At 33.3% G+C, this 27663-nt stretch overlaps 1 protein-coding gene across 2 annotated transcripts in view; it reads right to left on the minus strand.

Annotated features, from left to right (window-relative positions):
• LOC129217176 (beta-hexosaminidase subunit alpha-like) overlaps positions 1–27663 on the minus strand; it is a 98510-nt gene that overhangs the window by 26106 nt on the left and 44741 nt on the right. For both annotated transcript variants that reach the window (XM_054851438.1, XM_054851439.1), the window contains 4 exons: positions 26646–26754; positions 9486–9690; positions 6950–7036; positions 5849–5921 (listed from right to left, as the gene is read on the minus strand). In XM_054851438.1, coding sequence (XP_054707413.1) covers positions 5849–5921; positions 6950–7036; positions 9486–9690; positions 26646–26754 — 474 coding nt within the window. The remainder of the gene's footprint in view (positions 1–5848; positions 5922–6949; positions 7037–9485; positions 9691–26645; positions 26755–27663) is intronic.

The following is a 27663-nucleotide window of genomic DNA, read 5'->3' on the forward strand; positions in this document are numbered from 1 at the left end:
TAAGACACACCAGGGAACTATTTACCTGATAACATCACCTAATCTGAGAGAAAAATATTTTTTAAACATGCTTACCTAAATAAGGATGAAATTCACACGTTCAGTCTAAATAAAACTTTTCGGCTAGATCTCACTCACAAGAAAAAACGCTCTTTATGTTCTTCAGACAAAAAAACTCTGGTGTGACCCTATACTTGCCTGGTGCGTTTTATTGAAGTGGAGAAGACGCTCCGCGCGGCTTCGCTGGTAGAATTAAAAATATTTAATGTTCGACAGAAATTAAGACAAAAAAATTTTGCGTATGCGTGGGTTTAACTAACTAATCCGATTTCTAAAGCGGCGTTCAAGAGCGTAATTTCCCCCGATTATCGGACAAAGGGCTAGGAACTATTTCTTTTGCTTGGCCGCAGCTCATTTTTCCATAGTCAAGTAAGCTTGCAATCGAGTATAGAATGGATGGGAGGAGGTATTATGCAGTCAAGGTCAAAAGTCCCGAAGGATTGACCAATTAAACTGTTTTACGCTGTCGAAAGGGGCATAGCAAAAAGGAAGTCCCCTTTGCTTGAGTCAGAAGGGGTCCGATTTGCTCTTAGAAGTTATATATAGCTTTGGGCAGGAGACGAAACTTAAAACCACAGAAGTGCAGCTGGTAAAAAGAAAAATTTATCTGACTGATTTTTCCAACGCCTCAAAGGATAGACAACTTCTCATCTAGGAATGGATTTTCTTGGTTATATGTTTGAATTTGGTTTCAAAAATAGAGTATGAATTAAGACTAGACCATCGTAGTCTTAATACACAAAACAAAACATAAAACAGATATTTTAGCTGTATACTGTAATGATCAAAAATTATAAACGTGCATCTGTTATATGTATTAGTTTTTTTTTTTTTTTTTTTTTATAAATTGTTTGGAAAAAAAATGCATAAAGCTTTGCTGAAAGCACTTAACAAAATAAAAGCAAATGATTTTTATAGGTTTAGTTAATTTAAAAATTTGGGGCCCCCATTAAATTCGTGGCCCAAGCGCTCATGTACCTTTGTACACTAGGACGGGGTCACTATGAAAAAAAGTCATATTTAACAAAATTTATGATATATACTCGCATATATAGGTAACTGATTAATATTTCTAATCATGATGTATATGACAGATCTACTGGAAAAAATAAGATACAATTTCGAGGCTTATGTCAAAGCGGGGCCTGTGGGACATAATTTGCCCTCTCTTTGTTTAGGCAAGAGTCACTGAGAAAATATTCATTCTACATAAAAAGTCAACTTTTTATTTATCTAAACCATGACATAAGGCACGTCTGGCGAAAAAGGAAACGAATTAAAATTTTGGGGCCTATGTCAAAGCGGGGCTTGGGTATCATAAACCCTCCATTGATCCCGAAGAGGTATTGATTGTATCCCTGAACAAATATTTAGTCTTTAAAAAAATTATGATTTATTAAGCCAACTTGTTTAAGCAAGATATGCGACAATATTGGTGAAAACCTAAAATTGAAATTTGGGGGCCTATGTCAAAGCGGGGCCTGGGGCGGACCGCCCCCGTCGCCCCCCCTTCGGTACGCCACTGGACATCTTATCCTGGGAATAACACTAAGATATCCTTCTGTTGCTCTGAGGCGACGATACACTTAAAATGCACAAAGTCAGCAGTGTATTTAGTAATGCAGATATCTAAACCAAACATAACAATATGTTTTAATGCTACAGCGCATAAATAAAAATTAATGAAAGACAGAAGTACACCACTTAAAATGAGAAAATAATAATTGTGCCTGTATGGAATGGAAAAACATAAAAAAAAGTCACAAATTGCCAAGAAAAATGAAGCTTGGTTCATTAGAAGTGGCATTTTGATTTTAAAAAGTACTATGGTATTTATAGGCATAAGTTTGTAAAATCCTGGTAATATGGGTGCTTAAGAAATATATATCTTTTTAATTACCGAACATTGAAAAAAAAATAGTTTTATCGCATTTTGAAGAAAATCTTCAATTTAAAAACAAGAAAAATCAAAATAATGAACAGATGTCAAAAATGATCAGAAATGTGTCCAATTTTCAACCTTGAGACTGAAAAAGTTTCATTTTTGCATTTTGAATTTTGAAAGAGGCTACTACTTGAGATTTGTTTTTTGTGTTAATTGTAGTTTTTAATCTGAATTAATATCAATAAAATTTTCTTTTTGAATTTTCCGTAACATTTCACTGATTTTTTTTTGTTGAAATTTAAAAGGATCAAATCAATATCCACATTGGGAACAGCTACAGCCTTAAGCAAGTTTGTCGGCAGTCTCACTTCTTTCCAATCCAATATGATAAGGGAAAGATAGTGACGAGTCCTTTTGAAGTGATTTAATGTGGGTTACTACAACTTGAAAAATTGATTTTGAGATAGTATAACTCTTTTGTAATTCCCGAGGGCCTTAAAGGAACATGACACCCAAGGAGTGTCCTCCTACCATCGGTATATGATCTATGAAATAGGAACTCTAATTAATTCTGGATTGAATCGCCGTGAGTCTTCATGTCCAACAGGACTATGCACAGGGCACACTAGGATACTCATGTTCATGGCAGGAGAAAAAGCTTTTTCCAACTTTTCGATATGTAACAAACAGAAAGCATTGCCAAAATGCAGGGCTGGATTTAGACTTAAGGGGGCAGGTATGAGGCCCCCTTTAGCAGTATGAACAACTTTGTTGGAGGTAAAATGGGCCATTTTTTCACTAAGTGTCTTTTTCGCTGATACAGAAACCATAGCTACCAACATTGAAAGATGAAAATTCAGGAGATTTATAAGTAAAATTAGGGAGATTTTGCATGAATAATTTTAGCAACAAAGGTTCGAGTGTCAAAGTACGGATTTCTTTAATTAAGTCTATATAGGACTCGAATTTCAGGAACTTTTTAAAGAAGGAAAATGGAATAAATCAAAAATAATCGGACATATGAGGAAGTGAGAAGCACAGAGATGCAAGTGCCAAAACTAACAACTTGGAGATAACCAGCACAAATGGTGGGTGAACCTCTCCTGTCTTAGGGCAAGAGAGAGTACTAGTAGCCCTGGTAGGTCCTGCTATACAGTGTGATTTAGAAAACTTTTCAATGAAAGTCAACCTAAGATTTGAACGCCAAATGCATTTTTCTCAAAACTTTTAATAGTCCACTTACATCCCTTTGCTTCTTACTGCCTCATATATAATTTTCATACACGTGTATGAAAAGGTTTGGTTCTAAGATCGCAATCATTTGCCAACGAAATGCCAACAACCGATATTTTAAAACCTGGCAATTTACTTCTAAAAATTTACTAAATTATTAAGAGCCATGCATTTCTGAGTGCACTACAATTTCTAACAATCTATACCATGATGAGCTATAGTTCTTTAACAATGAGGTGATAAGAGGGTACAGAGGATATTTCCATAGGCGGATTTAAGACTGAGTTCCTGGGGGGGGCAGGGGTTTTTTTTAGCAACATTTTTATTGCCCCCCATGCTCATGTTTTTGTCTGTTTCCTGTGATGCATAAGTCCATGCTTTACTTTTTTGTGTGTCATTTTCATTAATGCATGTTTTCATGCTGTCCTTTTTGAATTGACCTTAAAAGAGGGAGCTGGTATCAAGAGAGTGACGCAGGGCTCCAATTTTAGGGAACCGGGGGTTTCTCCCCCGGAGGAAATTTTGTAAAATGGATATAAAATTTTGCATTTTGAAGCCTTATAAAGGTTAATTGTACAGACATAGAAATTGATAACCAGATTATACAGTATTGTTCAAATTTTGTAAGAAATAGCCATTTTAAGCTTGAAAGAAAAAATAAACTATAGATTTCTCATTACAGCACCTTTTTTTTAATTTTAAGTAGTGCAGAAAACGAAAAGGAATACAGGTAGTGTCTATTTTTTTTCTTGGCTAAACAGATTAACAATATGCAGTAGAAGTAATTGGAGCTTACTTTGCTTAGGATTTTCAAAGACTTATCTAATTATTTTCAAGGACTGTAGAATAAATAAAATTATTTAACGCACTTCATTTGTACTCTCCAGTCTCTGATATTTTAATATTTGAGAGTAAATTTTTACAGTCCTCTTCTAACTTTGTGAGAAATAGCTATTTTAAATTTAAAAGAAAAAAAAACTATAGATTTCTCATTACAACAACTTCTATTCAGTTGCAAGTGGGACAGAAAACAAAGAGGAATAGAAGTAGAGTGTAATTTTATTTTTGTGCTAAACAGATTGACAATATGCAGAAGTAAGATAAAAGCAAGCAACACCAAAAGAATTTCCAAAATTTTGCATTTGGGATTGAATAAATAGCAAGATATGAAACATGCGAGTCACAAAAATTTATTTCAAATAATGTTACAAACGTGAGAACCATGATTTTTACATTTTTGATACAGGATGTGGCAAGGAGCTGAGTTTGACACATTTCGGCATTCCTTCCCCTCTACCATTTGTTCGAAATTTTAAAATTTAAGGTTTGTAGCCACACTTTTCCAAATGTTCAAGGTTTTCAAGCACTTAAAAATGAAATTAAATTTTTCAAGCAATTTCCATTTTTTAAGGAACAAATCATGAATTTTTTTTTTTTTTTGGGGGGGGGGGGGAGTTAGGGACCCACTTCAAAGCAGGGGCCCTAAGCAATAGGTTGTTTACCTTATAGGCAAATTCGGCCCTGTTTGTAATTTTTACGAAAATTCGTCAGTTTTTACGGTTGAAAGATTTTTACGATTTTACCAATCTTTGTTAGGTTTTTATAGACTTTTATAAAATTTCAGTAAATTTTTTCCAAAACTTTTGATGACTCAATTATTTAGATTTCAATAATGACAAGGTCTGAATCAATTAGACTTAGATGAGTATGACTTACCTTACTTTTTAAACAGTATTTATAAAGTAAGTAAAATTGTACTCAGTAAAATTGTACTCTCCCTCTAAGTAAAAAGATTCATTTAATCAGAACACTCAGATAACTAAAATTTATTCAGTTTGCGGTAATATTTATTTTCCCTCTCTCTTTTTAAGAGGAAAAAACTTTTTTGTTTTTTAGAATTTCTCAAACGGCCAATTAATCTACTAAGAACATAAATATTATGCATAAATATGCTTGAAATGTGGACACAAATCATAACGAGTAGATCGTTCTGTTAGGGCTAATGGGGGGGGGGAGTTTTTCCCCCTTTGCTTTAGGTTCTAATTTGTTAAAATAATCGTCAATTATTATAAGTGTTGCAGCTTAATGTATAGCTCTTTTAGCCTATATTTTCATTCATATACTTGCCCAAAAGGTTTTTCAGTTCAAAATAGTGAATTTGACACATTTTCAGTACCCCAGCGACAGCTGTACTATTTTTATTTAATGTTCGTTCCACCCCCCCCCCCCTTTTCTCTCATCAGAAAAAGACATTCGCTTTTCTCTTCATTTTCATTGAACTATTCAAAAAAGAAAAAGTCATGATTTTTTTGTTTTAAGATTTTGGAAGATGTGTTGTTACTATATAAAGTTCTCCCAAAACTGGGGGGCAATGCCCCTATGCCCCCCTCTAAATCCACCCATGCCCCTCTGAACGATTCAAAAAAGAAAAAATATATTTTTTAAACATTTGGAAGATGTGTTGTTACTACATAAAGTCCTCCCAAAACTAGGGGGGGCATTTTCCCCCCTCTGCCCCCCCATAAATCCGCCCATGGATATTTCAGACTAATAGTATAAAGGATTTTAAATTAAGTTAGCAAATTAAAATATATCATGCTAAGACAATAATTACTTTAAAATAAATCACAATAAAAGTAACTGAAAAGTTAAATGAATAAAGAAACTCACTTTAACACCATTATCATATACTTCTTGCCAAACAATGTAACTTTTGTTCAGACCTTTCACAATATCAAGTAATCTACAAAATTATAAAATGAATTTTTATGCTCTGCAGTATTGATTATATTCTGAGACAGTTAAACATGATAAACACAAGGAATTTATTTCAACAACAGAAGCACAACATGAATTGAAGCATTTTCCACCTCAAAAACATGTGTTTTTGAAATGGGGAAAACGAACAATTTGAAATGTTTACGAAGGCTTAAAGCAGGGAAATATAATCTAAGTGAAAATACAGCAATTGAAAGTTCTCTAGAAACCATAATTTTGATGCAAATAAAAAAAACTTTTCAATATTCATGGCAAATGTTTATCGCTCAAATCTATGTAAATATACTTTTAAAAAAAAGAAGAAGAAAAGTGAAACCATTAAGCAAATGCATAACATTAAAGCATTAAATAATAGAGTCTAAAATTTCTCAGATTTCTTCTTAGAAAATACTTTTGAATCTCATCCTCAGCTTAAAAATTCTTAACACAGTTTTAAAAAAGGATATGTCCCACCCTCAACCAAGTTTCTAAGTAAATGCAAGGATTAAATGTATAACTTTATAATTTAAAAATAAAATTACACGAATCAAAGTCCACAAATCAAAGATTGATGATGATTGCAAGAGAAATAAAATTATTCCAAATAATCGCATTTTATTCAAGAATAGTTTATATTTCATCATTAGATAATGAGCAGTAGTCTTTGCTTTATTATAAATGCATGATGCAAATTTAAAAAAAAAAATACTTTGACTGGAATTTTTGCAGATTTAACTCACTCACTGATTATTAATTACTTTTTAGTTTTTATTTTGTATCCTTTTGTTTCAAAGATTTGTTTAAAAATGGAAATCCGCTAAGGATGGGAAACTTTCAACCCTGATTGCCTCAAAACGAGTTTTGTGCTACTTTTGAACAACTCTCGCCGTGAAAAGGGGGGGGGGGGAATGTCTGAGACATATGAGTCCCGTCCCAGTCACATGTTTTTAATGCAAATACTTTTGGGATGCTTGTTATTCCAGTCGTAAGGAAACAATTAAAACAATAACTTACTGCTGCATGTAGTACTGCTCAAGTAAAGCATATTTATTACCAAATCCATGACTTCTCATAAAGTCCTGAATAGCTGGGTTTGAAGCCCTGAAAAGCAAAAATTTAACAATTCAGCTTTAAGTTTTTCATTTTTTACTTTAAGACACACAAAAAACATAAGAAAAAGCTGAAACAGAAAAAATGTAATGTAGACATCACATGATCAAAATAGATACTTTCATTGCTTAAATTAACATATCACTGGATGTACAGACATTATTAAGAAAGTAGCCAAAATTAACTTCAGGATGATTAAAATGGAAGTTAACTTTGAAGTAGGAGCTGATTTTTTTTCCTGACATATTTGTAAAGCAGATAACAATGTTCATGGAAGGAAGTATAAAGTATTAAAATAATTTTTTTTTTTTAAATTAAAAAAAATATTTCTTAACACCTTGCTGATGGGTTACCAGAATTCTTATGATCTTCTCATTTTGTCAAATGAATGTTCATGAGAATCGCCTGGAATTGTAAAGTTGCAACTCTCATACAATATTTTACACTCTTCGGGATCCACTGTTGATTTTTAAGTTTAAAAATGTAGAATTATTTTCTTACAGAAATCCTACTTACATGTGAGCATTCTATAAGGTGTTAATTATACTTAATCATGTTCTTACTACATTTAAAAATCTATTTATAGTGTCATAGCATCCAATGAAATCAGTGAAACTTAATTATATACAGTCGACTCCCGCTACAACGCGATTCGGTTTACGCGAAATGGCTATAACGCAAACTTTTTGAATTTATAGCTAACACGAATTCCTCGTCCACAACACGAATAATTTTTGAAAGAAGTATCGGCTACTAAATACTGATTTCATGAATATTATTACATATGTTTAGCATCACCAACAGCGAAACTTCCTACACCAAACTAGTCTACACATCGCGCTGTTAGTGCATCAAATAACTACTCAGTATCTTTCATTTATCTTCTTTTCATTCTAAATATTAAAGTTGATAAAATATAATGGCATCTTAGTGCGCGATTTTATCAAAAGTTTGTGAACAGGGGAGGAAAAACAAAGTTTCTGACAAAAAAAAAAGGGGCTAAGATTCTAGATATGCTTGAACAATTACCAAACGTCAACAGTAGAACGACATAAATATGAGTGAATCTACCATACATACAATTAAAAAGTCGAAACAAAAAGATATTCATAAAAGTTCAGAATTTAGTTTTAATATTGAAGCTTGCAGAGTAATGTCTAAGCAAATTAAATATCATGAAAATGGAAGCTGCTCTTGTATTGTGGTTTAAAGATAATAGGAAGATGAACTGTTGCCATAAATGGAATCGTATTAAAGAAAAGGCAAAGCAACTGTATTTTAAAATGTATTAGATAATAATCTGATCATAGAGCATAAATCATCATCATCTTCATTTTTTTACTCATAATTATTATTACTAATCTACTGTGAGTACCATGTTGTTTTATTTAAGTCTTTGATTATTCATTTTGTGCACCTTTAAGTATTTCATGTTTAATAAAACAGCTTTTTTTTTAATTTTTCAAATCCAGTAGAAGTTTAATTCTTTAAGTAAGAAACTATAATTTACAGTTTAGGAATGCTTTAAAGCAGTCTGAGGGGTGATTACAAGCTAAAAGAATTTGGTATGCTTCTAAAAAAAAATTATACCTACATTTCATAATTGACATTTAAAATTTCAAGCTAAGGATAAAATAGATCAAATGCTATATTTTGCAATAGACTAAAATAATACTGGAGTAGCACTGTCACACAAATTTGTAGCATAAAATGTTTGCATTTATTCAACAAAATTATTTTAAGTTAAAGTACCCCCCCCCCCCCAACCTTCCTTCGCTCTGGTGGGGAATATTATGATATCTAAGGTTTTGGACAATCGACGAATTTCAAAAATTTTCTGGCAAGCTCAGCAAAGCCGAAAAATTAGTTGCCTAGAATATATTGCCATTGTGAGCAGAGCATGTGCACCAGATTGAAGTAAGAAAACAGAAAAAAAATATTTGTAAAAAATTCCATAGGATGACATATCAGTTTTAAAATTTCATAGATCATTAGCGATACTGGGAACTTTGCAAACAAGGTACAGCTCTATCTCAAAAAGTGAAGAGAAAAACTTCAGTATTAATCTACAAGTAACTGCCCAATTTCTGGAACTATGGCAGAGAATTGCAAGCAAACACCTAATAGCTCATTTACAGTATCTATAAGAGCAAAATTATAGTCTCCATTATGTGAATATTGCACAAAATTTTCATGGAAAGACAATGGCCTGGATTAATCAGAAAGAAAGTGAAGAAAAAAACTAGTTTTGTCATCCAAAATAGAAAAACTATAACAGATCATAACATTTCAATCTGGTGTTTTTTTTTCTTCCGGAAAAGTTTTAATTTCTTAAATGAATACTTTTTAGATAATCTAAAGCAGAAATTTGAAATATGTAAGGTCATTTAAAAATAGGTTACAGTTCAAATAAAATGCTTTTATCTGTTAACTGACTTACCAACAATCGAAGCTTACTTCATCCCCACCCAAGTGCAAATAGTTATCAGGAAATACTTGTGCAATTTCTTCCAGGAAAACTTTCAGAAAGAGATAAGTGGCATCAACTGTTGGGTCCAACGGCCCATATTTTCCATTTGGAACATTGCCAGTATAGCAATCAGTCATTATGTCTGGTTCTGCTTTACCCCAAGAAAGAGTATGCCCTGAAGAAAAGTATTTAAGGCTTAAATAGTGTCTACCAAATCATTCATTTTAATGTCAAAAAAATACTAAAGAGAAATATCATTGCCTCAGAGCAGCAATAGGACATCTAATCCCAAGAATAACAATAAGATATCCTACTGTTGCCCTGAGATGACAATATATACATTCTTTTTAAACTTTTAGATTTTTCAGGAAATTAAAATTGAGCATGTGAGGCTCAGTGGCGGATACAAGGAAAGGGTCATGGGGGTCATGAACATCCCTCCCCCCAAACTGTTGACAACATTTTGCATCCACATTGTGTTCAAAACACTTTATGAATAAAATGTAAGTCATTGCATTGGGATGTTTTTCAAATCAAAAAAAAATTCTTAAATGTCAAAATGTGAAATTCGATTTCTTTTCACTGTTTACTAGCAGTACCTGCACGGCTCTGCTCGTGCTATAAAATAATTTAAATTAACGGTTTCTTATTGTTACTTCTCTATCACGAAAGTATTCATCAATTAAAAGATTGAATTAATACACACTTTCACACAAATATCGTTTTGATCTAAGAAGTCCAAATCTTGATTCAGAAAAGGGTCATTTCATCAAAGAGCAGAAAATAGCACAAATATTGAGGGAAAAGGAATACAATTTTTTTTCTCTGTCTTGTTTTTCATAATTTAACAATGAAGTGCAGAGAAAAGAAAAAGTCAGCTGAAATGGAAATAATTTCACTGTAATGGCTTAAACCTTTTTAACAACAATAAAATAGTCACCCATAAAATAGTTCAGATCTAAACAGGTACCAAGTTCCAAAGCTGTTCCTCATAGAAGTTGGATTGTCCCATGTTTTTCAATTGGTGAGGTCGCCATACTTTTATCTAACTCCAGCTTATTTTCTTTGGTGTTTAATGGATTTAGAGTCTCAGTGGCCTATACTAAATTAGATATTTTATTTTATGATTTTTTCTACAGCGGAGCACACAGGGAAGAAGATGCCTTCCTGGAGGATTTCCAAGGATGTCTCCCATCTCTCTCTCTCTCTCTCACATTTGCATATTGAATACAAGAAAATCACGAAAACTCCAACTAGACGAAGACTAAATAATGTGTAACAACAGCTATTTTAAGATTTCATTTGTCAAGGCAGCAGTTGTATCTCTGGAATTAGAACCCTAGACTATTTTCTTTCTGAGCCAAATACATTAGAGCTGGGCCTCAAGTGCACTTGTTGTTGAAAGTATTACACTTACGATTATAAAGAGTAAAGTTAAATTATTTGGGAAACAAAATTCTAAGGATTAAAGGGGAGGCAGAGGGAGGCAATGCCCCCCCCCCCCTTTGGGAGAACTTTATTTTGCAACAACACATTTTTCAAAATCTTAAAACAAAAAACAAAAAAAAAATCCTGATTTGTTTCCTTTTTTATTTTTGAATAGTTCATTCAATCTTAAGAAAATGAAGAGAATAGCGAATGTTCTTTTCTGATGGAAGAATAGAAAGTAAAAAAAAAGCACTGAACATTAAATACAAATAGTAAAGCTGTCACTGGAGTGCTGAAAATGTGTCTGCGTTGACTAATTTGGAGTGAAAACCACTAGGGCAAGTATATAAAGGAAAATAGAGTTTAAACAAGCTGCACATTAAGCTGCAGTACTTAGAATAATCTATGATTATTTCAACAAATTAGAACCAAAAACAAAGGGAAAAAAACTCCCCAACCCCTTGCGCTAACAGAAACGATCTACTTATTATTTGTTTTCTTTATTTTCAGAATGATTATTTTCAATTTGCATGATTTCAAAAGCTAGATATTTAGGGTTGTTATAAATGAAAGATTTTGAAGAACCTTTTGGTTTCATATGCTCGAATGAATTTGGCTGATTTGAAGTGAATGCAATTGCAAAAAAAAGGACAGAGCTAAAATGTTTTTGTACAGCAAAATACTATTAAATGTAACAATTAACACTATACTCAAAAAAAATTTATGTAACAATGAAAAACTGAAAAAATGTCAAACCATTGCACAAACAGAAAGTAAAAGAACTATAAATAATGCGTTGATTTTTTTTAGGGAAGAAAAATAGGAATTTCAATCCCTAGCAGCTCAAAACTAAATTTCAGATTTTCCAGAATCATACATTGTAGGGAAAACGTGTGAATAAAAAAAAGGGTGAGGGAGATGTATTTCCACCACGAAAGTTTTGCATTTTTCTTGTAAGATCGCTTTATTACCTGATGAAATGTTTTATAACAGAGTTTTCTTTATTTTTTAAAGGAGAAAAATATGTAAATGAAAGTAATTGTTAGAGGTGTGTTTCATATGCTCAGAAAATTTTCGCTAGTTTGTTTTTTCGGGATAGAGAGAGAAAATAAATACTATTGCAAACTGAATAAGTTTCAGTGACCTGAGCGTCCTGATTAATTGAACTTTTTTACTTAGAGGGAAAGTACCATTTTACTTACTTTCTAAAGACTGTTTAAAAAGTAAGGTAAGTCATAATCATCTGACTGTAAATAAGTCAGTCATTGTCATTAATGAAATCTAAATAAGTGCTTGGAAAAGCTAATTTCATTTTCTTGAACATTTGAGAAAATTGTGGCTCTATACTAACCTTGAACTTTTACATTTCTAACAAATGGTAGGGGATTGGGTTGTTTAATCCTGAATGCAGTATTTTGTATTGCTTGCTTTTATCTTACTTCTACTGCATATTCGTTAATCTGTTTAACCAGGAAAAAAAATGTTGCAACTATTCCTTTTTGTTTTCTGCACTACTTGTAATTGAAAGAATTACTGTAAAAGTATAAAATCTAGTACTCACTTAGAGACTAGAAAGTGCTAATGAGGTGCCTTAAATAATTAAATGTTCTAGAATCCTTGAAAAAATTAGATAAGTCTTCGAGACTTCTAAGCAAAGTGTGCTTAAATTTTATTTCTCATCAAGTGATTATGAATTGTTCAAATGGGCTCTCTTGTTACCTAATTTCTAAATATGTACAACAATATGTACAAAAAAAAAAACTTGCGATGGCACATTCTTCCACTGTATGTCTCTCTTATCATTAATTTCTCTCGCTCTCTCTCCCCCCCTCCCCCCTTGTCAAACTTACAATTTCATGAATCCCACCTTAAAACGTGACTTCATTCTTGAACAGCACCCTGCTTTGTTGCGATAACCCTGTGCAAATAGATATTTCCCTAATATTTGTTTGCGTATGCAAAGGAAAAACAATTATTGCACTGGCATTGCTGCCAAAAATTTGACGCCAATGGATAAAGATCGCCAAATTTCTAGAAAAAACACAATCTTACTGAATGAAATGATACCGCAAAAAGTTTATACGTGAAACCTTTGAAAAACGAATTTCATTTTTTAATACTCAAGCAAGAAATGGCAACACGTAATATTATATAGCAATTTCTTTACGTTAACTATGTCGTGTGAAAAAGCAAATAAAAATGAATTGTCACCAACTATTAATTGCTTCTAGTGCTTCTAGAGGGTTAGCGTTTTCTCTCGGTAAAACCGGCTAGAACGTGTTTCAAAGTATTTTTCACGAGCTTTCCAACCATACCAAGCTTCTTGAAGCATTAAAATTCATTTTTTGTGTAGAAAAAGTGGTTTAAAAAATGAATTAAAACTTAATGTTTCAAGCTTTCAACAATGGAAAAGAGATAAAATTAAAATTTTCGAGTTTCACTAACTAAAAAACGCTTATAATTTTTTTCTAGTGAATTTTGGTTATTGGACCTTGGGCGCCCTGACAATTTCTTTGTTAGGAGTATTTTTTAAAAACCTTTCCAACCATATCAAATTCGAAAAAAATGGAACATCTGTTCGCGTAGAAAGAGCCCTTTAGTACGAAAATGCGTTTTTAAATAATGTCTCCGTTAATTAGCGTTCAATTTCAAAAATGTTTGTTGATGACACTAAAACTGGGGAATAGCTACAGAACAAAAGAAGAATGAAGGAGATTGGTTCACAAAAAGAAGAGAAAACGGTACCGAAAGAAAACGGCTTGCCTCAGTGGCGTATATATGTTTTTATTTTGGAGGGGGCCCAATTTACCAAGAGTAGCTCCCCACCCCCAATTTTTTTCTTTGTAATTTCAATTCCTTTTCTTTTGGGGAGGGGGAGCAACAGTGCCCTGATCTTCTCTTTCTTTTTTGTTTTGAGGTGGGACACAGACTTGATACTGTCACCCAGTGACGCAACCAAAAAATAGTTTTAAGAGCACTGTTAAGAAATCTGATGGTGGAGGGGGGGGGGGGGGGTCTCTCCCGTAAATTTTTGAATTGTAATCCTAAGAATGCAGTTTAGACTGTCTTTGGTGATGATACGGGGAGGAAAAATTCGGGGGGCCTTCTGCGGAAGTTTTTAGAAATTGAAATCTCAAAAATGGTTTTATAGACTATATTTGTTGAGGTTAGGGTAATGAAAAGAATGGGACTTTTTGAAGCTGCCATCGATCAATTTAAAAAAAAAAAAGAAAAAAAAAAGAGCTAAATCGATCACCCCTCCGCCCAAATTTTCGAAATTGAAATTCAAAAAACGCAGTTTAGGATAACTTTGATGATGTGACTGGCAGGGTGGTTCTGAGGCTTTCCCCAAAAACTATTCTGAATTTGAAGTCCTAAAAAACCTTTTTAAAGATTCAGTGATACTAGGGTGAGGGATTTAGACGCTCTCCACCTTAATTTTTCGAAATTGTGGATTTTTTTCATTTTTAGATTTTATACAGGAGCAGTCGGGACCTTGTCCGAAATTTTTCTTGTAATTGAAGTCTTAAAAACGCTACTGTGAAAAAATTAAGGATCGGCCAATTTTCAAAATTGAAGCTCCATAAAATCAATTTTAAGCGATTTTCGATGTTTTTAGAAGAAAAAGCGTTTGCTAATTGTCTCCTGGAAATGTTTCGACTTTGAAGCCCTGAAAACGAGGTTTGAGAAGCTCTTAATGGATTTTGGGGGGGGGGGGGGGCTTGTGAAGTATAACATTTAAGACTTTATTTTAAGATCGACTAGGAAAAAGGAAAAAAATGGATTGGGGGGGGGGGGGGGAGAAATAGGAGGTGTTAAATGATCAATAGTCAACAACTTTTGAAATTTTTCATTTTGAGGTTCTTTTCAAAAGCAATTCAGATTTTTTCTTAACATTAGGCAATATTTAGAAAGGAAGCATTCGAGAATCCTCCCCTGAAAAGTTAAACGTAATTCCAAGTTATCTTTGGAGACGTTTAAAGGTAAGGAGCGGTTAGGGATCTTCTTTCGAAATTTTTCAAAATTGAAATCTTAAAGGCACAATTTTAGACTATGTTTGGTAGTAACCTTAGAGAAAGGATGTTGGTTTGAGGACCCACCTCCAGAAATATTTTGAAATTGATGTCCGAAAAACGCCTGAATAAATTCATTTTTAGGACATCAATTTACAGTATTACTTCAACCGAACAACTAAAACTTATTTTAAATTTCTTGCAGGAGCGAGAGTTGAAGAGAGAAACATTTTGAAGACCCTTCTTTTCAGATTGACTTAGGGAACGCAGGGTTCCAAAATTTTAACGATTTGCGGCACCCTTTGAAGAATTAGAATTTTCTCACGGCATCCTTAGTTCAAAAAAACGTATTATTGTACAATAATACGTTTACCAATACCATTGACACTTCACGGCACCTCTCACCTCTTCCTACCACACTCAGCTTGGAAATTCCTGATCTAAGGTATTATAATTATTATTATTATCGCAATCACTATTTTTCTTTTTTTTTTCTTGCAGCTAAAACCAAATAATAACTACCTTTATTTAATTTTTTTGCAGATTTTGGAGGGGGCTCGGGCCCCCTCAGTCCCTCCCTTATATACACCCTTGGCTTCCCTATTAAAATATAAAGACTAGTGTTCGCCCAGTGGTCGAAATTCGACCATATTCATAAATGAATATTTGAGAAAACTTGTATGACTTTAACTGTTTCCAACATTTTTATTTCTACTCTTACTCATGTTAACTGCATATCTTAAAACATACATTTTTTATACAGACACACAATACCACAGTAATAATTTATTCCAATTTTGCTTTTTATTTGTTAATCTCAAAATAAATGGATGAAAGGGGATATTTCGGTAATGGGGTCGTTTCCGAAATTTTCAAAGTACTTTTTACTGAAAGAGGATGCTTAAACACAAAGGTTGTAACCATTTTTTAAATAATTTGGAAAAAAAAAATATTTTTTAACAACTATTTTTATCAGTGCGCAGATTGAAATTAATTTTTTGGCATCAAAAGCGATAAAATGCCACTCATTAATGCCATTAGTGCACAGCGCAAATTATCATAACCCGAAAACTAGGTTGAGAGCAAATCGTCAATATTTCGCGCGACAATGAAGTCGCACGCCAAAGTATATCACTTATAACGTCATAAAGACAACGCCTTATTTCCAAAATCGGACATTCAAAAAAGTTTTTAAAAAAACAACTGTTGAAAAAAATAAAAGTTTTTTTTTGGCTCAACATTTTTTTTCTCTTATTCTATCTATTTCAGTGACTAAAAGTAGTACTTTTGATTGAAGAAAACAACCCCATTGAGAAATTGGTGTGGTCGGCAAATTGCTGACTTGAATAATTTTATTTTGGACATCATGTTGCTTTGTGCTAACCCTATGCAAATAAATATTCTCCTACACTTTGTTTACATATTCAATGGAAAAACAATTTTCGCGCTGGCATTGGAAACAAAAAAATTGACGCCAATGGATAAAAATCACCAATTATCCAATTTTCCCGTATGAAATGAAGCATCAAAACTCAATTTATAAGTAAAACTTCTGTGTGAACAATTAACTTAAAACGTCTACTATTATTGAGTAAGTCGCTTCTTCGCCATTAGAAATATAAATTTCCAAGTATCAAATGAACGAACTCTACTCGTGGCAACATATAACTGTCCATTCAAAAACACTGGGAGTCGTAATAATTGTACATTTAAAAAAGATCGACTTTGTGATTTGTTTACGGCTAAGGGCAGTGAATAACTGATGTCACACTTTTTCAACATTTTCGACCCTCTCTCGCCCCCCTTTGTCACAATGTGTTGCACTTCACTATACCCCCTCTTCCCTTTGTCACATGCCACGCTATTTTTCATAAACGTTCCTATTAAAAAAAGGCTTGTTCTCACGTTCTCCCCATTGTATGCTCCTCTTGTCATGTCTTTCCTCTCCCTTGTCACAAACTGTTACTATTTCGTGAACCCCACCTTAAAGCAGGATTTCATTCATGGACAGCCCCTATATTGTGGCAACCGTATGCATATATACATTTCTCTACTCTGTGTTTTCGTATGCAAAGTAAAAATATTTCTCGAGCTGCAATTGGTGCCAAAAATATGACGCCAATAGATGAAGAGCTCCCGCTAACTTAACAATTATCGAAATCTTCCCGAATGAAATGATCCTGCCAAACTCAGATTATACGTAAAACTTCTGCATGAACAATGCTTCTTTTAATAAGTTTAATATTATTGAGTACTAGTGGCACCCGCACGGCTTCGCCCGTAATAGAAAAATTAAAGGTCTTTTGGTTCGCTGGTATATTTACAAATAATGTATGGTGAATTTTCTCGCCAATTGGCTTGTACCGACGTTACAGTTCCACGTTATGATAATTTCGTATCTCGCCAATTGGCTTGTGCCCATGTTACGGTTCCACGTTACGATAATTTCGTAATTTATGATACTTTTTTTCTTAAAATTGGAATAAAAAAAAAACCACATCGAATTTTCGAAAAATCGCTTCGAGGTGCACACCCCCATGCTACATACTAACTTTGTGCCAAATTTCATGAAAATCGGCCGAACGGTTTAAGCGCTATGCGCGTCACAGACATCCTACGGACATCCTACAGACATCCTACATACATCCTCCGGACAGAGAGACTTTCTGCTTTATTATTAGTAAAGAAGATAAAGAAGATTCATGAAAATCGGCCGAACGGTTTAGGCGCTATGCGCGTCACAGACATCCAGACATCCTACAGACATCCAGACATCCTCCGGACAGAGAGACTTTCTGCTTTATTATTAGTAAAGAAGATAAAGAATAATGTATGGTGAATTTTCTCGCCAATTGGCTTGTACCGACGTTACAGTTCCACGTTATGATAATTTCGTATCTCGCCAATTGGCTTGTGCCCATGTTACGGTTCCACGTTACGATAATTTCGTAATTTATGATAGTTTTTTTTTTCTTAAAATTGGAATAAAAAAAGAACCACATCGAATTTTCGAAAAATCGCTTCGAGGTGCACACCCCCATGCTACATACTAACTTTGTGCCAAATTTCATGAAAATCGGCCGAACGGTTTAGGCGCTATGCGCGTCACAGACATCCTACAGACATCCAGAGAGACATCCTACAGACATCCTCCGGACAGAGAGACTTTCTGCTTTATTATTAGTAAAGAAGTTACCTTGACCTCTGCTGTTAGAATTATTAAATTCCAAACGGTCTTACTTGCTACACGAATCTTACTTGCTACATTAAAATTTGCCCATTCAAAAACACTAGACGTCTCAATAATAGTGTAATTTTTTAAAAAATCGTGTTTGTGATTTGTATACGGCTTTGGGGAAAACTGACAAATGCACTTTTCATAATTTTTAATCTCTCTCCCTATTGTCGCAAAGTTTCACACTTCAACATAACCCCTCTTCCCTTTGCCACATATCACACTGTTTTTCATAAACGTTCTTATATAAAAAAAAAATTGATGTCCCATTCTCCCCATTGTGTGTTCCTCTTGTCATTTATTTCCTCCGCCTTGTCACGAACAGTTACAATTTAATGAACCCCCACCTTAAAGAGGGACTTCATTCGTAGTAAGTTCCTTGCAAATAGACATTTCGGTACTCGTTTTTTATGAATGCAAAAAAAAAAAGTATTTCTCATCTTGGCATTGGTGCCAAAATGGATAAAGTTCGCCAATTTCACAATTATGGAAGTCTTTCTGAATGAAACGATGCCGCAAAACTCCCTTAATGCATAAAACTTTTGTACAAACAATATTTTTTGTAAAAGTAGGCATGATCTTGCCGTTAAATATAAAATTTCCAACAGTCAAATGAAGTAACTCTACTCACGGCAACATGTAATTGTCCATGCAAAAGCGTTGGACGTCGTAATAATACGCCAATTTTATCAAAAGTTTCACCTTGAGATCTGTTTGTGGTGATAGCAAATGCAGGTATTATTGGAAGCTGGAAATGAAAGTCGTCCCTCACTAAGTAAAATAATTTATTTAAATATTAAAAATGCAAAAACATAATCAAAATGAAAATATTTTAAATGCCCGTAGTTACCCAAAAAGCCTTAATAATAAAACCAAATGCAAGTATCTTATTTCTTTATGCTCAAGTGAGAATTGGCAACACCACAATATTATCCAGCAATTTCTTCACACTAACTATGTCGCGTGAAAAAGCAAATAAAAATGAATTTTCACTAACTTTTAACTGCTTCTAGCGCTGTTTCTAGCCAAGATAGCAGGTTTCGATTTTCGCGCGGTAAACCGGTTAAAACGTGTTTTAAAGCATTTTTCGTGAGCTTTCCAACCATACCAAGCTCAAAGCATTAAAATGCATTTTTTGTGTAGAAAACGCGTTTAAAAAAATTAATTAAAACTTAATGTTTCATGCTTTCAACAATGGAAAAGAGATAAATTAAAATTTTTGAGTTTCACTAACTAAAAACCGCTTATAACTTTTTTTCTAGTGGATTTAGGTTATTGGACTTTGGGCGCCCTGACAATTTTTTCGTTAGAAGTGTTTTTTAACGACATTTCCAACCATATCAATTCGAAAAAATTGGACCATCAGTTCACGTAGAAAGAGCCATTTAGGACGAAAATGCATTTTTAATTAATATCTCCGTTAATTATCGTTCTATTTCAAAACTTTTTATTGATAACACTAAAACTCGGCAATAGCTACTGAACAAAAAAAGAATGAAGGAAATCGGTTCACAAACAGAGGAGGAATTGGTACCGAAAGAAAACGGCTTGCCTATTAATATATAAAGATTAACATCTGCATCATATTTGACTCTTTTTTTCAGCAAAGTATGTTTTTATTACGATTGACAAAGAAAAACTAAGAAATTTTGGTGCAAACACTGACAAAATTTGAAAAAACAATATTTCAACATACAAAGCTTTGGCTATTTTTGAAGTCAGGATCTGAAATCCTGAAAGGTTGCAATCAATGCATTCGAAATTTAGGGTCCTATATTGTATAAGCCAATTGTATAGTTTAGGGCTGTGATATTGATGTCAATGTTTTGGAAAAATCAATGTTTTAGTTAAAACATCAATATTTTTACCACTGATGTATTGGGGTCGATGTTTTTGCTAACATCAATCATGCTTTGCGTGCAAAGTTAATGTTTTATAATTGAACCAAAATCATTAAAAAAAAAGGAGAGAAAAAAGATGTGATTATGTTTATAAAAATACTGTTATTGTGATCTCTATGTCATTAATTGACAACCATGATACCTATCAGGTTGTAAAGTTGGTTTTCTAAAAAACGAGATTTTTGTTACAAAAGTAAACAATCCCTTTTTCAACTAGAATATAGAATATAGAAAGCATTATTGTATATTAATTTTCAACAAACATATGCATAAATTAGATTTATCATATGAGGCAGTGAGAAGCAAAGGGATGTAAGTGAACATTTTCAAGTTTTGAGTAAAACGACTATACAGATAATGTTCTAGGTAGGCTTTCATTGATTTTTTTTCTAAATCATGCTGTACAGCAGCACCTACCAGGGCTACTAGTACTATCTCTTGCCCCAAGACAGACGAGAGGTTCACCTACCATTTGTACTGGTTATTTCCAAATTTTTAACCGACTTCAAAAAGGAGGCGGTTATCAGTTCATACCGTATGTATGTTTTTTTTTTTTTGTTTGTCCACTCATAGCGTCTCACCTAGTGAACCGATTTTGATGATTCTTTTTTTAATGGATAGAGGATGGCTCAACTTAGGTCCCATTACTTTGTTTGACCATATTTGTTCTTTAGAAAAAAAGTTATGGGCAAAAAACAGTAAATTTCCCTATTAAATGGTTAAAATGATATTGTAGCGAAGTTCGCACTGTTCATCCGTGGATAACGGTGGCTCAGTGGTAGAATTCTCGTCTCCCACACGAGCAACCCGGGTTCAAATCCCGGCTAGGACACAATGAATTTTACTAAAATTTCGTTTCTACTGTTTCCCGTATTTTCTCGAATGTTCTATTAATTTCTGTATCTTTTCAAGTCTGGAAAGTTCCAGCACTTTTTCAAGTTGTATATAAGGAGATGTAACGTTCATTCGTGGTTCTGAATAAAGATCTCGAGTTAATAATAACTAACGAGTATTCGCTTCATTTGGCTTTCACATTGTCTTCGCTATCTTCATCTACGCGACAATATGAAACTCATTGTTATAAAAGTTTGGTGCCATATAACTGTAACATTAACAGTAATTGTAATGATAATTTTGAATAAAGGCTTTTCTAAAGCAATACAGTGATATAGAGCCGCACTTCTTACTAGGTAACTTCTTACTTTTACTGAAATATCTACATTTACACTAAAAAGAATCAAATAAAAAAGTTTTGAAAAAAAAAATAGAACCGACTTCAAAATTGCTCTAAAAAGTGAAAAATAATTTTATTCTTTAAACACCATCGATAATACTTTTAAACATAATTTTTGAAGTTGGCGCAAAAACAAAAAGTAAAATCCATTGTAACCATGCTTCGTTCATATTTTTATCAAAAAATCATCCAAACTTAGGAACGAAACATTTATATCGTTACTCAAATATGCTGTCATCAATGCGTAATGCATGTGGTAGTGAAGAAACTAGACGTGGTTTAATTTATACCTGTAGTTGAGTTATGGCTGTGAATGATTTTATCGATCGTTTTTGCGCCAACTTCAAAAATTATGTTTAAAAGTATTATCGATGGTGTTTAAAGAATAAAATTATTTTTCACTTTTTAGAGCAATTTTGAAGTCGGTTCTATTTTTTTTTTCAAAACTTTTTTATTAATTTTGCCACTTACATCCTTTTGCTTCTCACTGTCTCATATGTTCTATCACTTAAAGCAGGGCCGATCCTAGCAGGTGTGCAGGTTGTGCACCGCACAAGGGCGGCCAAAGCAAGGGGCGGCCGCAGGCCGCATCATAGTTTTTTTAATCAAGCAAAATTCCTTAAGAATTTCTCACAAGATAACTTACAATAAGACAAATAAATATGCTGAATTTTAAATGTTCAATTATCAAAGTAAGTGCCGATTTCCCGACAGCATAGCATAGTTTAAGAAAAATAGATTGTTAGGGAACATTGTGTTGGTTCATTGTCCATTAATATCTACTCTTTACACACACGCTTCATTTGGTTGCAAAATTTGTGACAGAACCGGTAATCAGGCATGGATACAGGGGAGGAGAGATGAGGGAAAAGGTCTCTTCCTGAAGGCATGAAAGGGTGCCTTCTAAAAGGAGTACTCAGGACCCAGGGCGGCCGCTAATGTTTACCCCCTAGCTTTTATAGACCTAAACAATGATGACATATTTTATATATTATATTTAAAAAATCCTATACTGATTAGATACTCTCGCAAGCATTTCAAACAAAAAATTTTGTTTTCAACAATCGCGGATGCGTGGAGAGACAGTGGAAAATTGCGACTCCCCTGAGAGTTTAACATATATCAATGACGAACTAAAATTTTGTAATTTTCCCCCTTTAGAGCATTTTTTTCGAATTAAAATCACGAATGAACTGCCCGGTTTCAGATCAGGGTTCTTGCAGCGGGTAGTAAATTTAAACGTAGCTCCAAAACGAAGATCCAAAAGGATGCCATGACTTCCCTTACGATACTAAAGACGGCTTAAAATTGCGTTTTTAGGACTTTAATTTCGGAAAATTTTGCTGTTTAAACCACCGATCTTAAGGACCTAGTTAAATCTCTGATTCACTCCTTCCACCTTAACTTAATCAAACATAGCCTGAAAATGTTGGCTTTAAAATCCAAAATGTGTTTTCAGATGGCAACCCTTCTTAATGTCATCAAAAATTGCTTAATGATATTTTTCGTATTTCTTTTCTGAAATTTTTGCGATGGTGGACCCCGAAATCCATTCCTAAACACTACTACCGAAGATAGTCTCAATTAGCGTCTTTAGAGAGGCCTTTAATCTTAATCCCTCAGTTTGAAATTGACTTCAGTTTCAAAAAAAAAAACAGTTCGCGGGGGAATATTGAACCCCCGCTTGCTCTTTGTCCCATCGTTATCAAACAATGCCTAAAATATGATTTTGAGACTTCAATTTCTAAAAACTCTGAAGGAGAACTGCATGGCTTATGTAAATTTTTACTGCGCTAGGGCATATATACCCATCAATCGTCGAAGTGAGGTGGACAAAAGTCTATAGTTGTGTTTTTTAGATATTATAATCGAATAATATCCGAAAGATCCGCCGAAGCTTCCTAGTTTTGTTAACGTCACCAAAAATAGCATAAAATTGCGCTTTTAGAAATATCCGCTTGGGAGATCCAAAACCCTCCCTTCCCAAAAATAGCCTAAAATGGATTTTAGTTCCGAAAAATATTTCGGTTCGGAATATTTTCATGTTTTCCATATCGTTTTCAAATATAGCCAAAAATAGGTTTTTGAAGCAATAGTGCCAAGAAAGTACGGAGGAAAGCCACCAGATCCCCTACCGTTACAAAAGATAGCCTAAATTTGCGTTTTAAACTTCAATTTCGAAAACTTTCAATGGGAGATGATTGAATCTCCCTCTCTCTAGCAACGTCAATAAAGGTAAACCTAAAACTGCTTGTTTAAAACTTCAGTTTCGGAAAATTCGGAGCGCCGATCTTTCCTATGCTACGGTCACAAAAAATACAGGGTGGCGACAGATCAGGGAAATCAGGGAGATCTGGGAAAAGTCAGGGAACTTTATTAATCAGGGAAAAGTCAGGGTAATATCAGGGAATTTTGAAAAAATAACAAAAAATCAGGGAAAATTGATTTTATGAAGAAATTTTTTTTCTTTTTTGCTTTACAAAATTAAGTACTCTAATTCCGTACGCATTTTCGGCCAATTATCTGTTCAAAAAAAGTAAAATTAATGAGGTGCGATTATACACTGCCGCATATTTGTACACCTTTTTTCCTCAACGTCAAAGTATTGAATCTTACTTATTAACCACAGGATGAAATTCCTAAGATTGCTTCTGTGTCTGTTAGGTTGTTTATTTTACCTAGCTTGAAATTTCCTTTTATGCTTTCAATGCTACGCAAAATAAATAACCATACAGTCAAAGAGGAAGCCTTCATTAATGCCTTAGCTCCTTTGCCTTTATTCCATTGTTTCGAAGTAATTAGCGTACTGTAATCACGATTTCAAGAAGAAATCTTTTGGTTTTTGAATTAATACTATAAAGCTTAAAAGTTATTACTTCTTCGCGTTTTAAATTTAATTGCTAAAATTGAACTTTCAATAAAAAAAACTGTTTTTTGCCGTTATACTATTTGTTGTCACCGCAGATTATAAAGGTTTTCTTTTCTTCAGACTTAAGTGATTCTTTAATTTTATAACCAAGTTGTATTCTTCTTTTATATATTTTGAAATTAACTAATTGCTTTTTTCCCCCCTTTTTTTTCCTTGCATTTCTAAGTTGTTTGTTACAGAAGCAATCTAAGATTTTTTTCGTTACATACTGAAATCATTTGAAATAGAGTTAACTTGTGTACTTAAGTAAATATATTTATTTTTTTATTGCAAAAATGCTGTATTCATTCAATAAAACCTTTGTTCTTGATGAGAGAAAAGTTCTCTATGAATGGATGTCAAATGGTTTCATCTGTTTTGCATAAATATGTCGATTAGTTATATAAGAATAACTACATTACTTCTATTCTTTCACTATTACCTGTTATTCTTGCAACAATTATTATACTGTTTGAAACTTAGTTCAAAATAATTTCAATTACTTTTTAGTTCTATCATAAATACACATATGTTTTAAGAGTAATTTTAATAGTTTCTTAAAATTCTTATGCTAAGTGGTTTCTGGAAGTAAAATATTTTTTTTTTTTAATTTTCCATAATCTTTCCATTGTGGAAAAATTTAATATACTGTTTTGAAGGTTTTTTACCCCTAAAAAAATTGCCTTGATATGTTTTTTTTTAACCATTTTATTAAAAAAGTAGCATCTTTTTAAAATATATCTTTAGTACAACAATTTTACACAACTTAAAATGTTTGAAATACTGCATTTTATACAAATATACAATGGATTTCAAATAGAGCAAAGAAAGAAAACCATTATCATTGGGAACGTAAATCAGGGAAATTTGGTGAACTTAATCAGGGAAATCAGGGAACTTTTTTTCACAGTTCCTGTCGCCACCCTGAAATAGCTTCAAGTTGATTTCAATTTTGAAAGAATTTTAGGGAAGAACTCCAACATTCCTTTCCCTGAAGTCTCGAAAAAGTTCCTTAAATTGCGATATGTGACGTCAATTTCGAAAATTTCACCTTGAATATACCCGACTCTTTTCTCCTTGCAACCAAACACCACCAAAGATTCTTAAAACTATTTTTCGTACGCCAATTTCGATAATTTTCAGGGAGCAATCCCCCCTCCCCCTTCTCCGTCCTTTCTCTGCTGTCACCGAAGACAGACTATAAAATGCGTTTTTACCACTAGTAAATTTTGGTATCTATTACTTTTTTCAAAGATATAAATTGTACCTATGTAGTTTCTTATTATAAATCTTTTCTTCCTTTTTATAAGTTCCCTATTCTTGTTTTTTTTTTTTTTTTTTTTTAAATTAGAACTTGATATAGAAATTTGAAGAAATATTTATATGGACGTCAAAGATTAGTCAAATTATGCAAATTACTCTTGAGGGGCGGCACATTAGGTCTTTGCACACGGGCGGCCGACACCCTAGGATCGGCTCTGACTTAAAGATATCCTTTTCCAACATGCCGTTTGTTATCGCTAGAAATATCATAATGTTTGAACATATTTTGCATTTTTAATATAATTTGCACAATTCTTCCTCATTATTCAATTGGAAATAAATCATTTATAAATGAGAACACCTGTTTGTTCTTATAATTAGTCTCTTTTTTTTGTAGTTTGAAATATATCACTAATTTCGCTTTTTTCCCCTGCAAATCTAATTTTTTTAATACATGCATGAGTTACTTATTCTTTTGTTTTACTGAATTTTGAAATGAAGTATTTTTCATTATTCAGCAACATAACTAATTATTGACTTTGCTTTGACATTTCAAAAACTTTTGTAATAAATTTATGTGAATTCACTTCCTCATGCAGGCATTTTTTTTAGAGTTACTATGTATGAATATGCATCAGGAGTAAATCCAAAGGGGTCATGGGGCATGACAGCCCCCCCCCCCCCTTTAAGCAAACAAATATAGTCTAAAACTGCAATTTTGGAATCTAAAGATGGTAACTGACTGCAGTCTAAAAAATAGTTTTGTACTTAGTGACTTTTGCTTGGATGCTGATGACATGCAATAATTCAATGCTCAATATCAATTTTGTGTAAGTTACTATTTAAAAAAAACACACATAAATGAGGCAGTGAGAAGCAAAGAGATATAAGAGGCTTTCTTAAAGTTTTGAGTAAAAGGGATTTAAAGATAAGGTCCTAGGAAGGCTTTTATTGAATTTTCTTCTTAAAATTATGCTGTTTAGCAGCACTACCAAAGCTACTAATACTATTGCTTGCTCCAAGACAGAGGAGACTTACATCCCTTAGCTCCTCACTACCTCAAATGTACTTTTCAAAAACTTTTAATCCAAATAACATGCAACTCAAACATGAAACTGAGGTTCATGAATGAAAACTTGGAACCTTACCTGGAGAATCAAACTCTACAAGAACTCTTATTCCTCTTAATCTTGCATACTCTATCACTTCAGCAATGTCTGCTTGAGAATATGTATGTGTATTAGGATTAAATGCACCCTAAAAAATGACAAAAACTTTTAGTTTAGAAGCTTAAGTATGCAAAAACCTAAACAGCAAAAGTGGAAGGTAGCAAAAACACGTCAATCGTAAATAAATTTACCCAGAGTGCAACCCTATTTGCTCAAATCACAATTAAATACAAAAGTTAAATGTACAAAAGGTCTTAAATTTAGTAAAATAAGTAGCCAACTTGAAAAAAAAAAGTAAAAGTCTTGGGGAATGCTTATTCAAATGGCTAAAAAATATTAATAGTAATAATACCAGTGGTTGGAAGTAGCGCGCTACAAGTAGTGACGCTACGCTACTGTAGTAGCTACATTTTTTAGTAGTTTGTAGTTTAGCGCACTACCTTTTAAAAAAAGTAGAGTAGCGAGTAGTTCGCTACAAAAAAAGTAGTTTGTAGCAATTTCTGGAAACTACTTTTGAATAAAGTTTCAAAAAAAAAAAAAAAAAAACGCATTTTCAAACGAATCTGACTGGTGCAAGTCTTACTCGAGTAACTTGCACCAATCAGATTCGTACGAGCTGACCTCTGACATATAATTTTGACGCCATATGTTGTATCTGTTTGACGCCATTAGTTAATTTGGCATAGAATCTTTCACATTTTCCCAATATTCGCCTTGAACAGAGCATGGCTCAGAAAGAAAGAAACGATTTTTTTCCGTTTCATGCAAACTTCGCCCGTTAAGCAAAAAGCTTTCGGTATCAATGCCATTTGCACATGCAGTCGAACTAATATTTAGTACCCAAGGAAGAAGGTGATATAAGCCCTCCGCTTCCGCTCTGAAAATTTTCGTGTAGCGGGTGAGGAATTCGCGTCAGCTGCAAAATTCGCTCTATAGACATTTCGCGTTAGTCGAATTGCGTTGTAGCTCGAGTGCACTGTTGTTAAAAATTGAACAT

This window comes from Uloborus diversus, chromosome 2, assembly GCF_026930045.1.
Source record: "Uloborus diversus isolate 005 chromosome 2, Udiv.v.3.1, whole genome shotgun sequence".
NCBI classification, from domain to species: Eukaryota; Metazoa; Arthropoda; class Arachnida; order Araneae; family Uloboridae; genus Uloborus; species Uloborus diversus.